This window comes from Eurosta solidaginis, chromosome 4 (genome assembly GCF_040869045.1).
Source record: "Eurosta solidaginis isolate ZX-2024a chromosome 4, ASM4086904v1, whole genome shotgun sequence".
Lineage (NCBI taxonomy): Eukaryota > Metazoa > Arthropoda > Insecta > Diptera > Tephritidae > Eurosta > Eurosta solidaginis.
In genome coordinates, this window is record NC_090322.1 from 54,011,055 (window position 1) to 54,034,592 (window position 23,538).

Genomic DNA, 23,538 nt, shown 5'->3' on the forward strand with positions numbered 1-23,538 from the left:
ATTACACGTTTTTGAATTATGGCTGGCATGGCATTTGTGACAGGCTTCCTCATTTTTGCATTCCACAGATTTGTGGTTAAAGCCTTTACATTTATAACACCTGAGCACTGATTGCATCGTACACTTTACATCTTTCCCAACCGATATTAATTCGTTCTGCAGCAAGTATCTTTGAAAAGTCCTCTTTATCAGCTCGTATTATAACATCAAAAACTATTGTATTGCCTCGTTTTCTTTCTATTTTCTTCACAACTTTTAATGCACTTTCGCTTATGTGAGCGTTTTGCTTTTTTATTCTCTCAATCAACTCAGCATTATCAACTTGAATATTTACACCTTTCACAATTAAGCTTGGGCGAATCATGTTTGGCACGGCACCTTAATTTCGTAATCTTTTCCAATATTATTTTCAATCGCTGTTTTTATTCTTTCACGTTCATCATTCACTGTGAATTACCATTACACCGTTGCTTTTTGATGCGATATTCGAAATTTTTAAATTTTTAGGATCTACTTTGCTATTTAAATCTTGTTTAGTTTTTTCCACTGTTTGTTTTGATTTGGGTTTCACTATTATTGCTACATCTTTTTTTAACTGCGGCACTTCACCTTTTTTGTTATTATTTTTCATAGCTTCTGCATATGACATTTCCTTAGCAATATTTGTACTGCTTATTTTCTTTATTTCATTGTGTACCTTCTCACTGTCTTGACCAATTATCTCAGTTTTATTTTTCACTTCTTCAATCATATCGTATAAGTTTTTTACCTCGCCAATTTTCTTTTCAAATAACTTTTGGATCTTTCCATTGTTGCAATGCGTTGTGTATACCGACTTTCTACAGCTTCCAATAAGGCTTTCAATTCATCTTGGCTTTTCTTCATCTTGGCACATCTTCAAATTTATGTTTATACTCCTACATTATTGAGTTATTTTTTTTAACACTCATTTGCATATCTTGCAGCACCAAATCAACATTTTGTATGTATGTTACACACTCATCACACATAAAGCGTACCATGTTTTTTCTCCAATAATTTTAGAGCTGTATTTGTCAACACCCACGCAGGTTAGGCTCAATTGATACACTTTATCGCACACTCCCTCACATCGTATACCGCTCTCTCCTCTTATAGTGCTATTGCATTTCGCACATACACTAATTTTTGCTTTTTTTGTTTTTACTTTATTTATATTTTAACTTGCATTCCTACTATTTGCATATATATGCATTCAAATTTGTTTGCTTTGAGTCTTTTTTTCTCACAGTTATTTGATATTTCAATTTAAATTATAAAATTTTGGTATTTTCACTTGAATTTGTATTATATTTTATATTTTTTTCCACCCTTTGAGTCTCTATCCCGTTCCGTGATTATTTCTACAACCAATCAATGGCTTTTTGCCACTTTTAAAACCAAATCTAGTGGAGCCAAATTATATATAATATATAGCTTCTCCAAACCCAATTGTCAACCTCACCTATCCGTGGCGAATCCTGTTAACAACCGAGGCTCTGGCGACCCTGAACTTCTCATGGATATAGGGGGTGGGAGGGCGGTATGGCCTAGAAGGTCGCATGTGGTCATAACAAATCGTTCCCGAGATGGTCGGGCTTGGTACCGGAACGTACCGGATCTGAATCCGGCGAAGGACCATCAACATCGATAACACTCCCCAAGACCTTCGGGGAAATGGAAGATGGCCAAGGTGGTCCCGCTACTAAAGCCTGGGAAACCAGCTAACATAGGACAGTCATATCGCCCGATATCTCTCCTATCGCCAGTAGCCAAGACGCTTGAAGCAATTTTACTGCCCCATTTCAAGGCAAATTTGCCACTAGCCTCTCATCAGCATGGCGTTAGAAAACTACACAGCACTACCACCGCGCTAAATGCCGTTAGCACCCAGATAAATTGCGGTTTAAATCAAAACCCGCATCATAGAACAGTACTCGTTGCGCTAGACCTATCAAAAGCTTTTGATACGGTCAACCATGGCACGTTACTGCAGGACCTGGAAGGGTCTACCCTTCCCCAAAGTCTTAAAAGGTGGACCGCAAATTATCTAGGTGGACGGTAGGCATCGGTGCAATTTCGAAACGAAACATCTAAACCAAGGAGAGTTAAACAAGGGGTGCCACAGGGTGGGGTCATATCCCCACTTTTATTTAACTTCTACATATCAAAGCTACCTTCGCCACCAGGAGGAGTTACTATAGTTTCCTACGCCGATGACTGAACAATAATGTTCACAGACCCAGGCCCACAGATCGATGAGCTATGCAACAAAATAACCGGCTAACTTCCTGATCTCTCCAGTTTCTTCGCCTCGCGAAACTTGACATTATCACTGACTACATCATCGGGACCATATTTACAACATCTACGTCCCAAATGTCGAACATATTGAACGTCACTACACTACCGACTGTCTTACACCCCAAAATCTTGGGTGTGACGTTCGATCAGGATCTGCATTTTGGCGAGCATGCAGCCGCAATTGTACCGAAAATCCAGAGCCGTAATAAAATCCTCAAATCTCTTGCTGGCAGTACTTGGGGAAAAGATAAAGAAACGCTCATTACAACATACAAAGCATTTGGCCAGCCGATTGCGTGCAACGCGTCCCCTATATGGTCGCCAGGCCTAAAGATTACCCACTGTAAGAAGATACAGGCCTGCCAAAATACTGCCCTCAGAACCGCCACGGGTCGCTTCCCAAAGCCGTCAGTTCTATGTACCGGAGCGACTCGGGATTTTTACCGACCAAGGCATACCATTTCAGTGTAATCCCATTTAATTTGTTGCGTCCCTCCCACAAATTGTCATCCTCCCAACAGCTCCTTGCAGCGGGACTGCTCTATATTCTCTTGCTCCGGGAAGGTATCGAACCCAATCCGGGTCTGTCTCCTGACCCCGGTCCTAAGAAATGGTTTTGCTGCATCTACCGGAAAAGAATCTTTTTTAGGACGGTCATACTCTTGTCTGTGTCTCGTGTAAGGGATGGTTGCATCGAAAAGGTTCTGAGCTAGATCCCAAAATCAGACGTCCACGTGACTTCTATAAATCTTTTGTGGCTCCTTGCTGTTCACCTCCTAGGACGTCCCGTAGTCTGCGCCTTAGCGCCTCCCCCTACCCTCGACGGCAACCCCTCGACGGCTTTCATTGCGCCATGTTGCCAGGCCGCATACCCAAATACACCGGGTACCCCAATGCTTACCCAGGGCGTCCAGTCCCAGGGCCACAACAGCAGTTGCGTCCTAGCCTTCCACAACCCAGGCGTAGTCACCCGTCACTCCCAGAGTGGCGACGTCTCCCCCTCTGCACTTCAGACTTCTGCAGTTAAACTGTAATGGATTAACTGGGAAGATTACGGAGATAGTCGATTTCATGAAGCGGCACAACATCCACATTGCTGCGATTCGAGAGACTAAACTCACAGCAAGATCTTCACTGCAGACCTGTTCTGGGTATAATGTTCACAGAAAAGATCACGAGAGCGGAAATGGAGGCGGCCTCGCGTTTATCATACACCACTCTGAGCAATATCATATATTTGATCCCAGCATCGACCGCAGGGACAGTGTCTTAGAACATCAAGGCTTATCTGTCCGTTCAGGCGATGCAAACCTAGAAATCATCAACATCTACATCCCTCCTGCCACCTGTTGCCCCAGTGGATACCGCCCTAATATCAGCGCCTTACTCACTGGCAACAATCGCATTATCTTAGGCGATTGAAATCGCTCATCACGATCTATGGCATTCAAACTTGAGGGTGGACAGCAGGGGTGAGATGTTGGCGGATCAAATAGAAGAAACGACGTTCTGCACAATAAACGGAGACGCCCCCACACGTATGGTAGGAAGCTGTCACAGTTCGCCGGATATTTCAATCGTGAGCGCAGAACTCGCAAACTGCGTCAACTGTGGCATCCGACCACCTACCTATACTTATTTCGCTCGAGCGTTTTTTTTTTTTATTTTTATGTTCCGCCGACTTCATCGTCGCAGAAAAACGCAATTTCATTAACTTTAAAAAAGGAAAGTGGGCGAATACAAATCCTTTACAGACAACCGCTTTGCTGCTCTCCCTATCCCAACTGATGCCCGCCAAGGGGAGCGTGATTTCCGCAAGGTCATTGAATCCGCCTCGGCTCGTTTCATTCCCGTCGGTAGAATTCCCGAAATTCGGCCCCACTTCCCAGCGGAGAGCGCAAGATTAGCGAGAGAACGTGACCTTATAAGATCCCGGCGCCCCCAAATAAGGGATATAAACCAACGCATCAGATTGCTTGTGGATGAACATAAGCGGGCGAAATGGGAGGAGCACCTAAGCGGTTGTAACCTCTGCTGGTGTAGGTAATCGAATCCGTCCAGGCACAATGACAAAGTGTCTATCGCCTTTGGCGATAAAGTGCTGTCGGATGCGAAAAAATGCGCGAGCGCTTTCTGCCGACAATATATAATGCATTCTACGGTCGACAAATATAGACGGAGGGCCAACAGACACGCACATAAACATAAATTCAGCGCGTCACTAATTGCCATCACCGCCTGAGAGGTTGAGGATGCCATCGGTCATGCTAAACCATCCAAAGCAGTGGGCCCAGACGGCATAGCCATGCCGATGCTTAAAAGCCTAGGGAAGGAGGATTTCAAGTATTTAGCACATGCCTTCAACCTGTCTCTTTCCACTTTTGTCATGCCCGAAAAATGGAAAATGGCCAAGGTTGTCCCGCTACTAAAGCCTGGGAAACCAGCTAACATAGGATAGTCATATCGCCCGATATCTCTCCTATCGCCAGTAGCCAAGACGCTTGAGGCCATTTTGCTCCCCTACTTCAAAGCAAATTTGCGGGTAGCCTGCCATCAGCATGGCTTCAGAAAACTCCATACCACCACCACCGCGCTAAATGCCATCAGCACCCAGATAAATTGCGGTTTAAATCAAAACCTCCACCATAGAACAGTACTCGTAGCGTTAGACCTATCAAAAGCTTTTGATACGGTCAACCATGGCACGTTACTGCAAGACCTGGAAGGGTCTACCCTTCCCCCATGTCTTAAAAGGTGGACCGCAAATTATCTGGGTGGTCCGCAGGCATCGGTGCAATTTAGAAATGAAACATCAAACCCAAGAAGAATTAAACGGGGGGTGCCGCAGGGTGGTGTCCTATCCCCACTTTTGCTTAATTTCTACATATCTAAGCTACCTTCGCCACCAGAAGGAGTTACTATCGCTTCCTACACCGATGACTGCACAATAATGGCCACAGGCCCAGGCCCAGGGATCGATGAGCTTTGCAACAGAATTAACGGCTACCTCCCTGATCTCTCCAGTTTTTTCGCCTCTCGAAACCTGGCATTATCACCGACTAAATCCTCCGCGACCTTATTTACAACATGGACGTCCCAAATGTCGACCATTTTGAACAACCACGTCGATGGCACTACGCTACCGACTGTGCTACACCCCAAAATCTTGTGTGTGACGTTTGATCAGGATCTCCATTTTGGGGAGCACGCAGCCGTAATTGTTCCGAAAATCCAGAGCCGTAATAAAATCCTCAAATCCCTTGCTGGCAGTACTTGGGGAAAAGACAAAGAAACGCTCATTTCCACATACAAAGCAATTGGCCAGCCGATTGCGTGCTACGCGTCGCCTATATGGTAGCCAAGCCTAAAAACTACCCACTGGAAGAAGCTACAGGCCTGCCAAAATACTGCCCTCAGAATCGCCACGGGCTGTCTCCTTATGTCCCCAGAAACACCATAATGAGGCGAGAATACTCCCCATCAATGAGAGAAATGAGATGCTAACCAAACAGTTCCTGTAGAATACCCAGAAAACTGGGCATCCCAACAGACATCTGATTGATGAGCCAACACCGCCTAGGGGCTTAAGGAGCCATCTCTGTAAGCATTTTGGGGAAATACGGCACCTGAGAACTCAGCCGTATGAAGCAAAAAAACACACACAGGTCCTTGGTGAACTCCACAAACAGGCGTCGGACCTTTATGCCAGGAATTGCCCGGCGAACCCAGTACCCAAAACTTGCGGAAGAGGAACGCATACTCCCCAGGGAAACGCGAGTCACTCTAGCTCAACTTCATTCTGGGTACTGTAACAGGTTAAACTCTTTCCTATCCAGAATCAACCCCGACATACAAAATGTATGCCCCGGTTGCAATGTGTCCCCACATGACACCAACCACCTCTTTAATTGTAATGTGAACCAACGCATCTAATACCCCTTTCATTATGGTCCACCCCTGTTGAAACAGCAAGTTTCCTTGGACTCCCGTTAGAGGATATTGATGACAATTTGTGATGTTGTTGTTGTTGTAGCAATGCTTCGCCCCACCTAACAGCCGCGACCGATCACAAATTGTCATCAATATCCTCTAACGGGAGTCCAAGGAAACTTGCCGTTTCAACAGGGGTGGACCATAAGGAGAGGGGTGTTAGAGGCGTTGGTCCCACATCACAATTAAAGAGATGGTTGGTGTCATGTGGGACACATTGCAAGCGGGGCATACATTTTGTATGTCGGGGTTGATTCTGGATAGGTAAGAGTTTAACCTGTTACAGTATCCAGAACGAAGTTGAGCAAGAGTGACACGCGTTTCCCTGGGGAGTATGCGTTCCTCTTCCGCGAGTTTTGGATACTTTTCTTTAAGTACTGGATTCACCGGGCAATTTCCGGCATAAAGGTCCGACGCCTGTTTATGGAGTTCACTAAGGACCTGCTTGTGTTTTTTCGCTTCATACGGCTGGGTTCTCAGGTGCCGTATTTCTTGAAAATGCTTACGGAGATGACTCCTTAAGCCCCTAGGCGGTGCTGGTTCATCAATCAGATGTCTGTTGGGATGCCCAGGTTTCTGGGTATTCAACAGGAACTGTTTGGTCAGCATCTCATTTCTCTCCCTGATGGGGAGTATTCTCGCCTCATTATGCAGATGGTGTTCTGGGGACATAAGAAGACAGCCCGTGGCGATTCTGAGAGCAGTATTTTGGCAGGCCTGTAGTTTCTTCCAGTGGGTAATTTTTAGGCTTGGCGACCATATGGGTGACGCGTAGCACGTAATCGGCTGGCTAATTGCTTTGTATGTAGTCATGAGCGTTTCTTTATCTTTTCCCCAGGTACTGCCAGCGAGGGATTTGGGGATTTTGTTACGGCTCTGAATTATCGGAACAATTGCGACTGCGTGCTCACCAAAATGTAGATCCTGATCAAACGTCACACCCAAGATTTTGGGGTGTAGGACAGTCGGTAGCGTAGTGCCATCGACGTGGATGTTCAAAATGATCGACATTTGGGACGTCCATGTTGTAAATAAGGTCGCGGAAGATTTAGCCGGTGATAATGCCAGGTTTCGCGAGGCGAAAAAACTGGAGAGATCAGGGAGGTAGCCGTGTAGGAAACGATTGTGACTCCTTCCGGTGGTGAAGGTAGCTTAGATATGTAGAAATTAAACAAAAGTGGGGATAGGACACCACCCTGTGGCACCCCTTGTTTAATTCTCCTTGGTTTTGATGTTTCGTTTCTAATTTGCACCGATGCCTGCCGACCACCCAGATAATTTGCGGTCCACCTTTTAAGACATGGAGGAAGGGTAGATCCTTCCAGGTCTTGCAGTAACGAGCCATGGTTGACCGTATCAAAAGCTTTTGATAGGTCTAGCGCTACGAGTACTCTTCTATGGTGGGGGTATTGATTTAAACCGCAATTTATCTGGGTGCTAATGGCATTTAGCGCGGTGGTAGTGCTATGGAGTTTTCTGAAGCCATGCTGATGAGAGGCTAGCTGCGTCCTCAACCTCTAGCGGTGATGGTGATTGGTGACGCGCTAAATTTGTGTTTATTTGCGTGTCTATTGGCTCTCCGTCTATCTTTGTCGACCGTAGGATGCATTATATATTGTCGGCAGAAAGCGCTCGCGCATTTTTTCGCATCCGACATTTTGTGATCGGTCGCAGCTGTTAGGTGTGGCAAAGCACTGCTACAACAACAACAACAACCGCCACGGGTTGTCTCCTTATGTCCCCAGAATACCATCTACATAATGAGGCGAGAATACTCCCAATAAGGAAAAGAAATGAAATGCTAACCAAACAGTTTCTGTTGAAAACCCAGAAACCTGGGCATCCCAACAGACATCAGTTTGATGAGCCAACACCGGCCAGGGGCTTAAGGAGGTACCTCCGTAAGCACTATGAGGAAATACGGCACCTGAGAACACAGCCGAATGAAGCAAAAAAATGGGATTCAAGGGGTTTTGTAGCGCAATATATAGCTTCTCCAACCCAATTGTCAACCTCACCTTCGAGCGGCGAATTCCGTTTCACTAACAGACGGGGCTCTGGCGATCCCAAGCTCCTCAGGGAACTTGGGGGTGGGGAGGGAGGGATGGCCTGAAGGTTTAATGTGGCCATATAAATCGTCCCCGAGATGGTCGGGCCAGCACCTTAATGGTGCTGTTACCGGAGCGTATCGGATCTGTATCCGACAAAGGACCATCACATCGATAACACTCCCCAAAGCCTTCGGGGAGTAACCTAATCGCTACAACAACAACAACAACAACAAGCCAAAAAATATAAGCAGGTCCTTGGTGAACTTCACAAACAGGCGTCTATGTCAGGAATTGCCCGGTGAATCCAGTACTCAAAAGCAATACCCTAAAGTTGCGGAAGAGGAACGCACACTCCCTAGGGAAACGCGAGTCACTATAGTTCAACTTCGATCTGGGTACTGTAACAGGTTAAACTCGTAGCTACTCAGAATCAACCCCGACAAATACAAATACAAATACAAAACATATGTCCTGCTTATAATGTGTCCCCACATGACACCAACCATCTCTTTAACTGTATTGTGGAACCAACGCCTCTAACACCCCTCTCATTTTGGTCCACCCCCGTTGAAACAGCAGGGTTTCAATTTGTGATCGGTCGCACCTATTGGATGGGCGAAGCAATGCTACAACAACAACAACAACAACAACAACACAAGTGCTGTTGTGGCCCTGGGATTGGACGTCCTTGGGAAAGCATTGGAGTACCCGGTGTAGTTGAAGAAAGTGGCACAGACCAAGGCAGGAACTACGTAACCCGACTGGAGGTTCCCTCGCTTCCCAAGGCAGTCGGTTCTATGTACCGGAGCGACTCGGGGGTTTTCCCGACCAAGGACTGTCATTTCAGTGTGACCCCATCTAATTTGTTTCGTCCCTCCCAAATTGTCATCCTCCCAGCAGCTCCTTGCAGCAGGACTGCTCCATATTCTCTTACTCCGGGAAGGCATCGAACTCAATCCGGGTCCGTCTCCTGACCCCGGTCCCGAGAAATGGTTTTGCTGCATCTGCCGGAAAAGAATCTTTTTAGGACGGTCATACTCTGTTCAGTGTGTCTCGTGCAAGGGATGGTTGCATCGGACAGGTTGTTCTGGGCTTGATCCCAAAACCCGACGTCCACGTAACTTTTATAAATCTTTTGTGGCTCCTTGCTGTTCACGCCCAAGGGCGTCCCGTAGTCTACGCCTCTGGGGAGTATGCCTAGAATCCTGCAGTTAAACTGTAATGGACTAACTGGGAAGATCACGGAGATAGTCGATTTCATGAAGCGGCACAACATCCGCATTGCTGCGATTCAAGAGACTAGACTCGCAGCAAGATCTACATTGCAGACCTGCTCTGGGTATAACGTCCACAGGAAAGACCGCGAGAGCGAAAATGGAGGCGGTCTCGCGTTTATCATACACCACTCTGTGCAATATTATATATTTGATCCTGGCATCGACCGCAGGGACAATGTCTTAGAACGTCAAGGCCTATCTGTCCGGTCAGGCGATGCAAACCTAGAAATCATCAACATCTACATCCCTCCTGCCACCTGTTGCCTCAGTGGATACCGCCCTAATATCAGGGCCTTACTCACTGGCAACAATCGCATTATCCTAGGTGATTTCAATGCCCATCATGATCTATGGCATTCAAACTTGTGGGCGGACAGTAGGGGTGAGATGTTGGCGGATCAAATAGAAGAAACGACGTTCTGCACAATAAACGGAGACGCCCCCACACGTATGGTAGGAAGCTGTTACAGCTCGCCAGATATCTCTATCGTGAGCGCAGAACTCGTAAACTGCGTCAACTGGCAGCCGATGGTAACATTGGCATCCGACCACCTGCCCATACTTATTTCGCTTGAGCGTACCGCCGACTTCATCGTCACTGAAAAACGCACTTTCATAAACTTCAAAAAAGGAAAGTGGGAAGAATATAAATCCTTTACAGACAGCCGCTTTGCTGCCCTCCCTATCCCGACTGATGCCCGCCAAGGGGAGCGTGCCTTCCGTAAGGTCATTAAATCCGCCTCGGCACATTTCATTCCCGCCGGGAGAATTCCCGAAATCCGGCCCACTTCCCGGCGGAGGCCGCAAACTTAGCGAGCGAACGTGACCTTATAAGGCAGCTTGATCCAGGCGACCCCCAAATAAGGGATATAAACCAACGCATCAGATTGCTTGTGGATGAACACAAGCGGGCGAAATGGGAGGAGCATCTAAGAGGTTGTAACCTCTCTACCGGTGTGGGTAAACTTTGGTCCACCGTAAAGTCCCTATCGAATCCGACTAAGCACAAAGACAAAGTTTCCATCGCCTTTGGCGACAAAGTGCTGTCGGACGCGAAAAAATGCGCGAGCGCTTTCTGCCGACAATATATAATGCATCCTACGGTCCACAAAGATAGACGGAGAGCCAATAGACGCATTGCTGCGCGTCACCAATCACCATCACCGCTAAAGAGGTTGAGGACGCCATTGGTCGTGCTAAACCATCCAAAGCAGTGGGCCCAGACGGCATAGCCATGCCGATGCTTAAAAGCCTAGGGAAAGAGGGTTTCAAATATTTAGCGCATGTATTCGATCTGTCTCTTTCCACCTTTGTCATACCTGAGAAATGGAAAATGGCCAAGGTGGTCCCGCTACTAAAGCCTGGGAAACCAGCTAACATAGGTGAGTCGTATCGTCCGATATCTCTCCTATCGCCAGTGGCAAAGACGCTTGAAGCCATTTTGCTCCCTTATTTCCAAGCAAATTTGCAGCTAGCCCCTCATCAGCATGGCTTCAGAAAACTCCATAGCACTACCACCGCGCTAAATGCCATTAGCACCCAGATAAATTGCGGTTGATTTAAACCCCCACCATAGAACAGTACTCGTAGCGCTAGACCTATCAAAAGCTTTCGATACGGTCAACCATGGCTCGTTACTGCAGGACCTGGAAGGGTCTACCCTTCCCCCATGTCTTAAAAGGTGGACCGCAAATTATCTGGGTGGTCGGCAGGCATCGGTGCAATTTAGAAACGAAGCATCAAACCCAAGGAGAATTAAACAAGGGGTGCCACAGGGTGGTGTCCTATCCCCACTTTTGTTTAATTTCTACATATCTAAGCTACCTTCACCACCGGAAGGAGTCACAATCGTTTCCTACGCCGATGACTGCACAATAAAGGCCACAGGCCCAGGCCCAAAGATCGATGCGCTATGCAATAAAATAAACGGCTACCTCCCTGATCTCTCCAGTTTTTTCGCCTCGCGAAACCTGGCATTATCACCGACTAAAAATTCCGCGACCTTATTTACAACATGGACGCCCAAATGTCGACCATTTTGAACATCCACGTCGATGGCACTACGCTACCGACTGTCCTACACCCCAAAATCTTGGGTGTGACGTTTGATCAGGGTCTAAATTTTGGTGAGCAGGCAGCCGCAATTGTTCCGAGAATACAGAGCCGTAACAAAATCCTCAAATCCCTCGCTGGCAGTACTTGGGGAAAAGATAAAGAAACGCTCGTGACTACATACAAAGCAATTAGCCAGCCGATTACGTGCTACGCGTCACCCATATGGTCGCCTAAAAAACACCCAATGGAAGAAACTACAGGCCTGCTAAAATACTGCTCTCAGAATCGCCACGCGCTGTCTTCTTATGTCCCCAGAACACCATCTGCATAATGAGGCGAGAACACTCCCCATCAGGGAGAGAAATGAGATGCTGACCGAACAGTTCCTGTTGAATACCCAGAAACCTGGGCATCCCAACAGACATCTGATTGATGAACCAGCACCGCCTAGGGGCTTAAGGAGTAATCTCCGTAAGCATTTTGAAGAAATACGGCACCTGAGAACCCAGCCGTATGAAGTGAAAAAACACAAGCAGGTCCTTGGTGAACTCCACAAACAGGCGTCGGACCTTTATGCCGGGAATTGCCCGGTGAATCCAGTGCTTAACGAAAATTATCCAAAACTTGCGGAAGAGGAACGCATACTCCCCAGGGAAACGCGTGTCACTCTTGCTCAACTTCGTTCTGGATACTGTAACAGGTTAAACTCTTACCTATCCAGAATCAACCCCGACATACAAAATGTATGCCCCGCTTGCAATGTGTCCCCACATGACACCAACCATCTCTTTAATTGTAATGTGGAAACAACGCCTCTAACACCCCTTTCCTTATGGTCCACCCCTGTTGAAACGGCAAGTTTCCTTGGACTCCCGTTAGAGGATATTGATGACAATTTGTGATCGATCGCGGCTATTAGGTGGGGCGAGCATTGCTACAACAACAACAACAACAACAACTGGAGGTTCCCTAGATGGTCGGGCCAATATCTCCCTCCACTTTCCTAGATGTTCTGGTCTCAGCGACGGGAGCCTCCCGACGGTGGAGTTTCGAAAACTACATAGCACTAGCACCGCGCTAAACACCATCAACACGCAGATTAATTGCAAATTGAATCAAAAACCCTACCACAGAACAGTACTCGTAGCGCTAGACTTATCAAAAGCTTTTGATACAGTCAACCACCGCACGTTACTGCAAAACTTGGAAAGATCCTGCCTTCATCCAAGTCTCAAAGGGTGTACCGCAAGTTATCTGTCAAGGGGGACCACAGTGTGATGTCCTATACCCGCTTTTTTTAACTTCTACATTTCGAAGCACCTTTCGCTATCAAAAGAAGTCACCGCAATTCAAGAAACAAAGCTAACTGCCGGATTGGACTTTCAAACTTTCGATGGCTGCAACATACACAGGAAGGATTGCGCAAGGGGCAATGATCTAGATGCGATAAAGACACTCCACGAGGGTTTTGGGGGTGTTATCGATGTTGAATGTCATTTGCCGGATGCAGATCCGGTATGTTCCGGTAACAAGCACCATTAAGGTACTAGCCCGATCAGCTCCGGAACGATTTAATATGGCCACATGAAACCTTCTTGGCCATACCACCCTCCCACCCCCTAGATTCATGATTAAATTGGGGTGTCCAGAGCGTCGGCTGCTATAGAAACGGGATTCGCCCCAGCTAGGTGAGGTTGACAATTGGGTTGGAGAAACTATTAATTGCGCTCGCAACCGCTTGAAAGGGTTTCGCTACACAACCCCTTGAGTCTCTTACGACATGTATACGTAACTGCCGCGGGTATATTCTAAGCCTCCTTAACCCACTGCGGGTACATATACGAGGTAGTCATCTAGAGTATTAATAAACGTTTCTCTTTGTTTAATAGGACAGTTTTATGCAAATAGAGAGGAGAACGCCACCGCCGGAAAGCTTCTTGAATGACGATCAGTTTATCATACTTGCTAAAATATACCAAAGCTATCCTAGCCTTTGGGATGAAGATGATATATCCTATCGATTTAGTAATAGACGACGAGAGACTCTAAAATGTGTTTTATTCGATTTTAATGAAGCATCTGGATTGGATTTAACTCAAAATGAGCTGGAAAAAGAAATCATGCGGTTGCGTAGAGCATGTTCTAAAGAAAAGAAACAAAAAATTAAATGTAGACAGAACAATCTAGATTATGAGCCAACGTCCCCATTTCACGAACATATAATATTCCTTGAAACTAATGTTAGTCCATACGAATGCACAGTATGTGGAGAAGTTATTTCAGGTTCATGTCAATACAGAATACATTTCTCATCTCATGATGGCTCATTACCGTATACATGTAAAATATGTGGGCATGGTTTTAAGTTGACTTCTAATTTAACTGTACATTTACGAAGGCATGTACAAGATTACACATACGTTTGTAATGTTTGTAATAAAGCTTGTGCGACGACATCAGAATTAAAAATTCATTTACGCTATCATACGGGTGAGAAGAATTATGTTTGTGAGGTATGTGGTGCAAAGTTTTATACAGCATCAAAATTCAATACACATATGCGACGACATGAAAATCGACCACGGCATAGATGTGAAGTATGTGGTAAGGGATTCTTAACAAGAGGATTATATGTGGAGCATGTTAGTACACATGGCAATATAAGAGACAAAATATGCGATATATGCAACAAAGGCTTTAAAAATAAACTACAATTAAAACAACACAAACGTATTCATGACCCAATTAAAAAATACGTATGTAAGATTTGCGGAAAACGTTTTGCTCAAAATGCTGGCCGTGCAGGACACATGAAATCACATGGCACAAGATTATATGAGAAAAAAAAGACTACAGACCCTGAACTAGAGTTTATATAGATATGCGAATATAACTTTACAACGAAGATAAAGCTTATACTGAATATGACCTTCAATAATTGGATGAACCGATCTGTATTTTTAGCCGTCTAAGAACTATTGCATAGTATTCAAAACTTTTGTGCAAGCGTTTTACATGAAAGCTGTTACAACAACATACATAAGTTCAAACTATGCTTCGTAAATTTTCATATTTTATATATTTCGTATGTACTTATAATTTATATAATATAACTAGAAAACCCATCAAATTTTGTTCTGACCGACAATCAGTGTACTTACATTTAAAAATTCCCCTCTTCACTATTGATCCCATAATCTTCCACTTTATCGTCCACATTTCTTATTATACCTTATTACATTTATCTCCTTCCCTTGCAAACCTATTTCTATTTTCAGTTCCATTCACACACCCTCTCCAACTCCTACCAACACTTCCACTTTTCCATTACAGTTCCATCTCCCACTCCAATTCCATCTCTCTCTCACCTCAATTTCCTCATATATAGAATCCCTGTATCAAAATCGAATACCTGCTTCACCTGACCGACCGATTTCAATATCTTTTTGTTTGCTCCCTTTCTTTCCTCCGTATCTCCATACTTTCATATAAATACGTTTATTACCATAGGTCGGGCCCACCTCCGGAATGATTTTTTTTTTAATAATGACCTATTCAAGGAGGTATCCCTGTATCAAGTTTCTAGCAAATCTCAACATAAATATGATTTTTGGGGTAGGTTGACCGTGGTCCGAAAAGAAACATCTGTATTAAGGCTGGGTGCAAGTTTGCCTACAGTGAAACGAAAAAAAAGGTTTTTTCAGCATACTTTTCAACCCACTGTAAACAGTAGTTTCAATCAATGATTTTGGTTCCCATATTAACCATTTAACTTTGGCATTATGACATTTATGGATTACTATCAATTTTGTGTATATCTCTTGAACTAAGTCAAATGACGAAGTTTTTGTTTTTGCAGTACATACTAGTTACCTAAATTGCCCTATATCTCTTTAATCAAGCAAGATTTTCGACATTTTTGTTTTCCATTCATACAGCTACCTACAGACACGTTTCGGCTTCGGTATCTAAATCCGAACAATGGCCCTCGCCCGCCCCACACCCCTTCTTTTGACATTAGTAAAATCTTTACTTTCGGGTTATAGATATCGACGTGAAAAAAAGTATTTGGAACCTCTCCCGAGATTTTTGGCAGTGTATCGATCACTTTTGGGTCACACGAGCGTAATTTCTGGAGCCAAGTCCATTCAAAATATAGATTTACCATTATTTCGACGTAAGAATAGCAGAAGACGTACACTCTTTTACGTAAATGTCTGCGTTGTTGGTTCCCATCGTAGAGAACGGCGTGGATTTATGCACACATTTACAAATAGCTTGCCAAGCTTTTCTATCAAGGTGTTTTTTTTTTTCGAATAGAAATGATCTCTTCAAACTCGAAGTAGTAGTACCCAGGTATCTAGCATCGAGATTTTTGGCAGTGTATTAGCAGTCGATACCTTTTGGGTCACACGAGCGTAATTTCTGTAGCCAAGTCCATTCAAAATATAGATTAACCATTACTTCGACGTAAGAATGACAGAAGGCGTACACTCTTTCACGTAAATTTCTGTGTTGCTGGTTCCCATCGTAGAGCACAGCGTGGATTTATGCCCACATTTACAAATAGCTTGCCAAACTTTTCTATCAAGTTGTTTTTTTTTTTTCGAAAGAAATGTTTTCTTCAAACTCGAAGTAGTAGAACTGTATCTGGCAGCTGTTATTGTATTGTATTTTATTTAATTTCCCAGCACAGCAATTTGACAAAGTTAGTTTGAAGTGCTAGTCAAAACTGCATAATATCAAAAAAATAGTAACAGAAACAAAAAATGTTATATTTAAATATATGACAATAAATTAACTAATCAATTAACAATAGATAATAGACAATTGATAAGACATTTTCGTTAAAATATTATTTAATAGAGCTTAGCCTATTAATTAAGGTTAAATGAGAGTTGCAATAGAAGTACGATGGTAAGTTTACCCTTAGAGAAGGTTGAAGGTGGTGAGTAAAAAAGGATAAGAAATCAGTGAAGTACATAAGTTATGGAAGGAAATGAGTCAGTGGTAAAAACAGATTAATACTTTCCTGAAATGCAGTGCATATTCTAGTTGGAAGCGAGTTCCAAAGACGGATCGAAGTGATAAAGAATTGCCGTTCAGAAACTAAAATGCGGTATCTAACATGCACGAGCATTGACCTTGCAATATATAATGCATCCTACGGTCGACAAAGAAAGACGGAGAGCCAATAGACACGCACATAAACACAAATTCAGCGCGTCACCAATCACCATCACCGCTAAAGAGGTTGAGGACGCCATTGGTCGCGCTAAACCATCCAAAGCAGTGGGCCCAGACGGCATAGCCATGCCGATGCTTAAAAGCCTAGGGAAAGAGGGTTCCAAATATTTAGCGCATATCTTCAACCTGTCTCTTTCCACCTTTGTCATACCCGAGAAATGGAAAATGGTCAAGGTGGTCCCGCTACTAAAGCCTGGGAAACCAGCTAACAGGTGAGTCGTATCATCCGATATCTCTCCTATCTCCAGTGGCAAAGACGCTTGAAGCCATTTTGCTCCCTTATTTCCAAGCGAATTTGCATCTAGCCCCTCATCAGCATGGCTTCAGAAAACTCCATAGCACTACCACCGCGCTAAATGCCATTAGCACCCAGATAAATTGCGGTTTAAATCAATACCCCCACCATAGAACAGTACTCGTAGCGCTAGACCTATCAAAAGCTTTTGATACGGTCAACCATGGCTCGTTACTACAAGACCTGGAAGGGTCTACCCTTCCGCCATGTCTTAAAAGGTGGACGCAAATTATCTGGGTGGTCGGCAGGCATCGGTGCAATTTAGAAACGAAACATCAAAACCAAGGAGAATTAAACAAGGGGTGCCACAGGGTGGTGTCCTATCCCCACTTTTGTTTAATTTCTACATATGTATCTAAGCTACCTTCACCACCGCACAGTGTTTCGTGTAGAACAAGCTAGCTGGACAAAATTATTTTATGAGATTTTCCGTTTCATACGCAGTCACTTATTACAACTACGTCATTTTTTTCAGCCATATGTGTTTTTTTTTTTATTTTTTTCCAAAATGTTACTTCATATGCATACATTTGCTTATTTCATATACAGTAACTCAAGTGAATAAGTGACATAGATCCAAAAAAATTTAAAGGACTTAAGAATATTACTTTATTGTACTTAAATTGAATGGACTACAAATCTCAATACTCTAAAAAATTCTAAAAATTCGGAAAAAAAATTAAAACTTTTTATGAAAATTCTTCGAATTTTTCAAGCATTTTTTAAATATAATTTAGTTTTTGTTATAGATCGTGACAAATTTTCTTATGGGAATTAGTTAAAATAAATTTGCGAAAGCGAAAATTGTAAGAATTGTGCAAAAAGGGTGTCTACTTATTTATGTGAGTGACTGTACATATGTACATACATATTTTGTATTTATTTGAGTATTTATCCTGGCACTACAATTTTTACAAAATTATTTTATAGTACCAGTCAGGAATGTAAAAGTGAATTACAATAATAATAATAACTATGTAAATAATTAAATTAATTATGTGAAAATTACTTATTAAAAAAACTTAAAAGTAAAGTATCATACAAAGTACAAAAACAATAGATTTAAATTAAATAAAACCTGATCCAACAAAAAGTTATAGAGTAGGTTATCTTTTATAATTATGTTATTATTCGCTATCATCACTTTCATTCGATGAGTCACTTGTGGAATAGTCATGAGCATCAGCAACACTACTGTGAAAGCTTGAAACAACTGGGGTATTTATTGACTCCTCAACATTATCGGGGGACAGTAAGTTTAAGACTTCTGAAGTCAGACTTTTAAATTTTTTCTTAGGTATCTCCCTAAAACTGTTAACTAAAGGATCCGATGTTATAAGCAACATATTCATAAGATCTCTATTCGTGGCTTCACACGCAACTGCTTTTGTATGTTATCATCCCTGAATCGTCTCAAATCTTTGTTACGGGCTTCCTGTGCTTCCTCAGAAAGTTGACCAATAGGTAAAATTGCTGATTTTATAATATCAGTACTATGCACTAAGATTTTATGAACTGTAACAGGTATATTAAACCATGGATAGAGAACGATGTATAGTTTTTTAGTCCCGACCGTAAATTTTTCAAATCTTTGGATATTTACATTGTACCCAGATGCTAATGCGCGAAGGAGAGTGTCGAATCTTTTGATGAGCGTAGCACCAGTCCCGTAATCTCAGACCAGCCTCAGAATTTTCGAAAAACCTACGAGCAGTGTTGCCGTCATTAGTATTGCCGAAACCTGGTTTTGGTTTATCTACTATCAATCCCAGTTTTGCAGTATTTATATTACATTCAGGTATTGGCGTAGATGCTACCAAATGGGGTTGTTTTTGTGTAGCTTTCCTGTGTGGTTATACCTGCATTAAGATTGCTTCGTATGTACCTGTTTTTATGCCTTGGTGACTGGTGCGGTAGGTTGTGGCAAGTTGAAGTCAGTGATCTTCGCCTGTTTGCTTTTGGTGTGCCCTTGTTGACCTTGCGCGTTTATTTTTGTGTGTTTTATGGCTACGTGTTTGTTCCCTGTACCTGGGAATTGGTTTTGCCGTTGGTAGATCAGCTTTAAAGGTTCAAATATCTCGTCGGAGCTGGTACGTACATACATCCTATTTTATATGTAGAGATAACTAAATCTACAAAAAAAAAAAATTAAAAATAGATGTGCAAAGAATTCGCAATGGTTTTTTTCTTTCGACTATTAGAGAATACTTGCGACTATAACATATGTAAAATTTAGCCCGGATGTCCGCGGATGTATGTAACTTTTTTGTCCCTAAAGTTAAAAATATAGAAAAAAAATACCTTTTCTTCTTAATAACGGAATGTTAAATATATTTAAAATACTCTAATTGCGAAATAATTACTATTAAAAAAATTTACTTACCTTAGAGCTTAGAATCCATCAAAAAAATTATATAAAAGTGTTCACTTAAAAGAAATATGAAGCTTAATATTCAACAACAATTTTGAAAATTAATCAATGCATTTTACGGCCACTCCTGCCTTCTTACTTCAGTTACTCAATATATATGAGCAAAAATATCAAAAAAAGCAAAAATCCCGTTATTTTGTTTGTTTTCTTTCATTTCTCATTACACTTTTCTTGGAATAAGAACTTTTTTTTTGTCCAGCTAGCTTGTTCTATACGAAACACTGTGCACCGGAAGGAGTCACAATCGTTTCCTACGCCGATGACTGCACAATAATGGCCACAGGCCCAGGCCCAAAGATCGATGCGCTACGTAATAAAATAAACGGCTACCTCCCTGATCTCTCCAGTTTTTTCGCCTCGCGAAACCTGGCATTATCACCGACTAAATCTTCCGCGACCTTATTTACAACATGGACGTCCCAAATGTCGACCATTTTGAACATCCACGTCGATGGCACTACGCTACCGACTGTCCTACACCCCAAAATCTTGGGTGTGACGTTTGATCAGGATCTACATTTTGGTGAGCACGCAGCCGCAATTGTTCCGAGAATTCAGAGCCGTAACAAAATCCTCAAATCCCTCGCCGGTAGTACCTGGGGAAAAGATAAAGAAACGCTCATGACTACATACAAAGCAATTAGCCAGCCGATTACGTGCTACGCGTCACCCATATGGTCGCCAAGCCTAAAAATTACCCACTGGAAGAAACTACAGGCCTGTCAAAATACTGCTCTCAGAATCGCCACGGGCTGACCAAACAGTTCCTGTTGAATACCCAGAAACCTGGGCATCCCAACAGACATCTAATTGATGAACCAGCACCGCCTAGGGGCTTAAGGAGTCATCTCCGTAAGCATTTTGAGGAAATACGGCACCTGAGAACCCAGCCGTATGAAGCGAAAAAACACAAGCAGGTCCTTGGTGAACTCCATAAACAGGCGTCGGACCTTTATGCCGGGAATTGCCCGGTGAATCCAGTACTTAAAGAAAAGTATCCAAAACTCGCGGAAGAGGAACGCATACTCCCCAGGGAAACGCGTGTCACTCTTGCTCAACTTCGTTCTGGATACTGTAACAGGTTAAACTCTTACCTATCCAGAATCAACCCCGACATACAATATGTATGCCCCGCTTGCAATGTGTCCCCACATGACACCAACCATCTATTTAATTGTAATGTGGAACCAACGCCTCTAACACCCCTTTCCTTATGGTCCACCTCTGTTGAAACGGCAAGTTTCCTTGGACTCCCGTTGTTGTTGTTGTTGTTGTAGCAGTGCTTCGCCCCACCTAACAGACGCGACCGATCACAAACTGTCATCAATATCCTCTAACGGGAGTCCAAGGAAACTTGCTGTTTCAACAGGGGTGGACCATAGGGAAAGGGGTGTTAGAGGCGTTGGTTCCACATTACAATTAAAGAGATGGTTGGTGTCATGTGGGGACACATTGCAAGCGGGGCATACATTTTGTATGTCGGGGTTGATTCTGGATAGGTAAGAGTTTAATCTGTTACAGTATCCAGAACGAAGTTGAGCCAGAGTGACACGCGTTTCCCTGGGGAGTATGCGTTCCTCTTCCGCAAGTTTTGGATACTTTACTTTGAGTACTGGGTTCACCGGGCAATTCCCGGCATAAAGGTCCGACGCCTGTTTGTGGAGTTCACCAAGGACCTGCTTATGTTTTTTCGCTTCATACGGCTGTGTTCTCAGATGCCGTATTTCCTCAAAATGCTTACGGAGATGACTCCTTAAGCCCCTAGGCGGTGCTGGCTCGTCAATCAGATGTCTGTTGGGATGCCCAGGTTTCTGGGTATTCAACAGGAACTGTTTGGTCAGCATCTCGTTTCTTTCCCTGATGGGGAGTATTATCGCCTCATTATGTAGATGGTGTTCTGGGGACATAAGAAGACAGCCCGTGGCAATTCTGAGAGCAGTATTTTGGCAGGCCTGTAGCTTCTTCCAGTGGGTAATTTTTAGGCTTGGCGACCATATGGGTGACGCGTAGCACGTAATCGGCTGGCTAATTGCTTTGTATGTAGTCATGAGCGTTTCTTTATCTTTTCCCCAGGTACTGCCAGCAAGGGATTTGAGGATTTTGTTACGGCTCTGAATTCTCGGAACAATTGCGGCTGCGTGCTCACCAAAATGTAGATCCTGATCAAACGTCACACCCAAGATTTTGGGGTGTAGGACAGTCGGTAGCGTAGAGCCATCGACGTGGATGTTCAAAATGGTCGACATTTGGGACGTCCATGTTGTAAATAAGGTCGCGGAAGATTTAGTCGGTGATAATGCCAGGTTTCGCGAGGCGAAAAAACTGGAGAGATCAGGGAGGTAGCCGTTTATTTTATTGCATAGCTCATCGATCTGTGGGCCTGGGCCTGTGGCCATTACTGTGCAGTCATCGGCGTAGCAAACGATTGTGACTCCTTCCGCTGGTGAAGGTAGCTTAGATATGTAGAAATTAAACAAAAGTGGGGATAGGACACCACCCTGTGGCACCCCTTGTTTAATTCTCCTTGGCTTTGATGTTTCGTTTCTAAATAGCACCGATGCCTGCCGACCACCCAGATAATTTGCGGTCCACCTTTTAAGACATGGGGGAAGGGTAGACCCTTCCAGGTCTTGCAGTAACGAGCCATGGTTGACCGTATCAAAAGCTTTTGATAGGTCTAGCGCTACGAGTACTGTTCTATGGTGGGGGTTTTGATTTAAACCGCAATTTATCTGGGTGCTGATGGCATTTAGCGCGGAGGTAGTGCTATGGAGTTTTCTGAAGCCATGCTGATGGGAGGCTAGTTGCAAATTTGCTTGGAAATAAGGGAGCAAAATGGCTTCGAGCGTCTTTGCTACTGGCGATAGGAGAGATATCGGACGATACGACTCTCCTATGTTAGCTGGTTTACCAGGCTTTAGTAGCGGGACCACCTTGGCCATTCTCCATTTCTCGGGTATGACAAAGGTGGAAAGAGACAGGTTGAAGACCTGCGCTAAATATTTGAAACCCTCTTTCCCTAGGCTTTTAAGCATCGGCATGGCTATGCCGTCTGGGCCCACTGCTTTGGATGGTTTAGCGCGACCAATGGCGTCCTCAACCTCTTTAGCGGTGATGGTGATTGGTGACGCGCTGAATTTGTGATTATGTGCGTGTCTGTTGGCCCTCCGTCTAACTTTGTCGACCGTAGAATGCATTATATATTGTCGGCAGAAAGCGCTCGCGCATTTTTTCGCATCCGACAGCACTTTGTCGCCAAAGGCGATGGAAACTTTGTCTTTGTGCTTAGTCGGATTCGATAGGGACTTTACGGTGGACCAAAGTTTACCCACACCGGTAGAGAGGTTACAACCTCTTAGGTGCTCCTCCCATTTCGCCCGCTTGTGTTCATCCACAAGCAATCTGATGCGTTGGTTTATATCCCTTATTTGGGGGTCGCCTGGATCAAGCTGCTTTATAAGGTCACGTTCTCTCGCTAAGTTTGCGGCCTCCGCCGGGAAGTGGGGCCGGATTTCGGGAATTCTCCCGCGGGAATGAAACGTGCCGAGGCGGATTCAATGACCTTGCGGAAGGCACGCTCCCCTTGGCGGGCATCAGTCGGGATAGGGAGGGCAGCAAAGAGGTTGTCTGTAAAGGATTTATATTCTTCCCACTTTCCTTTTTTAAAGTTTATGAAAGTGCGTTTTTCGGTGACGATGAAGTCGGCGGTACGCTCGAGCGAAACAAGTATAGGCAGGTGGTCGGATGCCAATGATACCATCGGCTGCCAGTTGACGCAGTTTACGAGTTCTGCGCTCACGATTGAGATATCTGGCGAACTGTGACAGCTTCCTACCATACGTGTGGGGGCGTCTCCGTTTATTGTGCAGA

General features: G+C 44.0%; 1 protein-coding gene across 1 annotated transcript in view; it reads left to right on the forward strand.

Moving 5' to 3' along the window:
* LOC137249767 (uncharacterized) overlaps positions 1 to 14,843 on the forward strand; it is a 33,859-nt gene extending 19,016 nt beyond the window's left edge. The window contains exon 5 of the mRNA XM_067781648.1: positions 13,585 to 14,843. Coding sequence (XP_067637749.1) covers positions 13,585 to 14,574 — 990 coding nt within the window. The 3' untranslated portion in view covers positions 14,575 to 14,843. The remainder of the gene's footprint in view (positions 1 to 13,584) is intronic.
* The last annotated feature ends 8,695 nt before the right edge of the window (positions 14,844 to 23,538 follow it).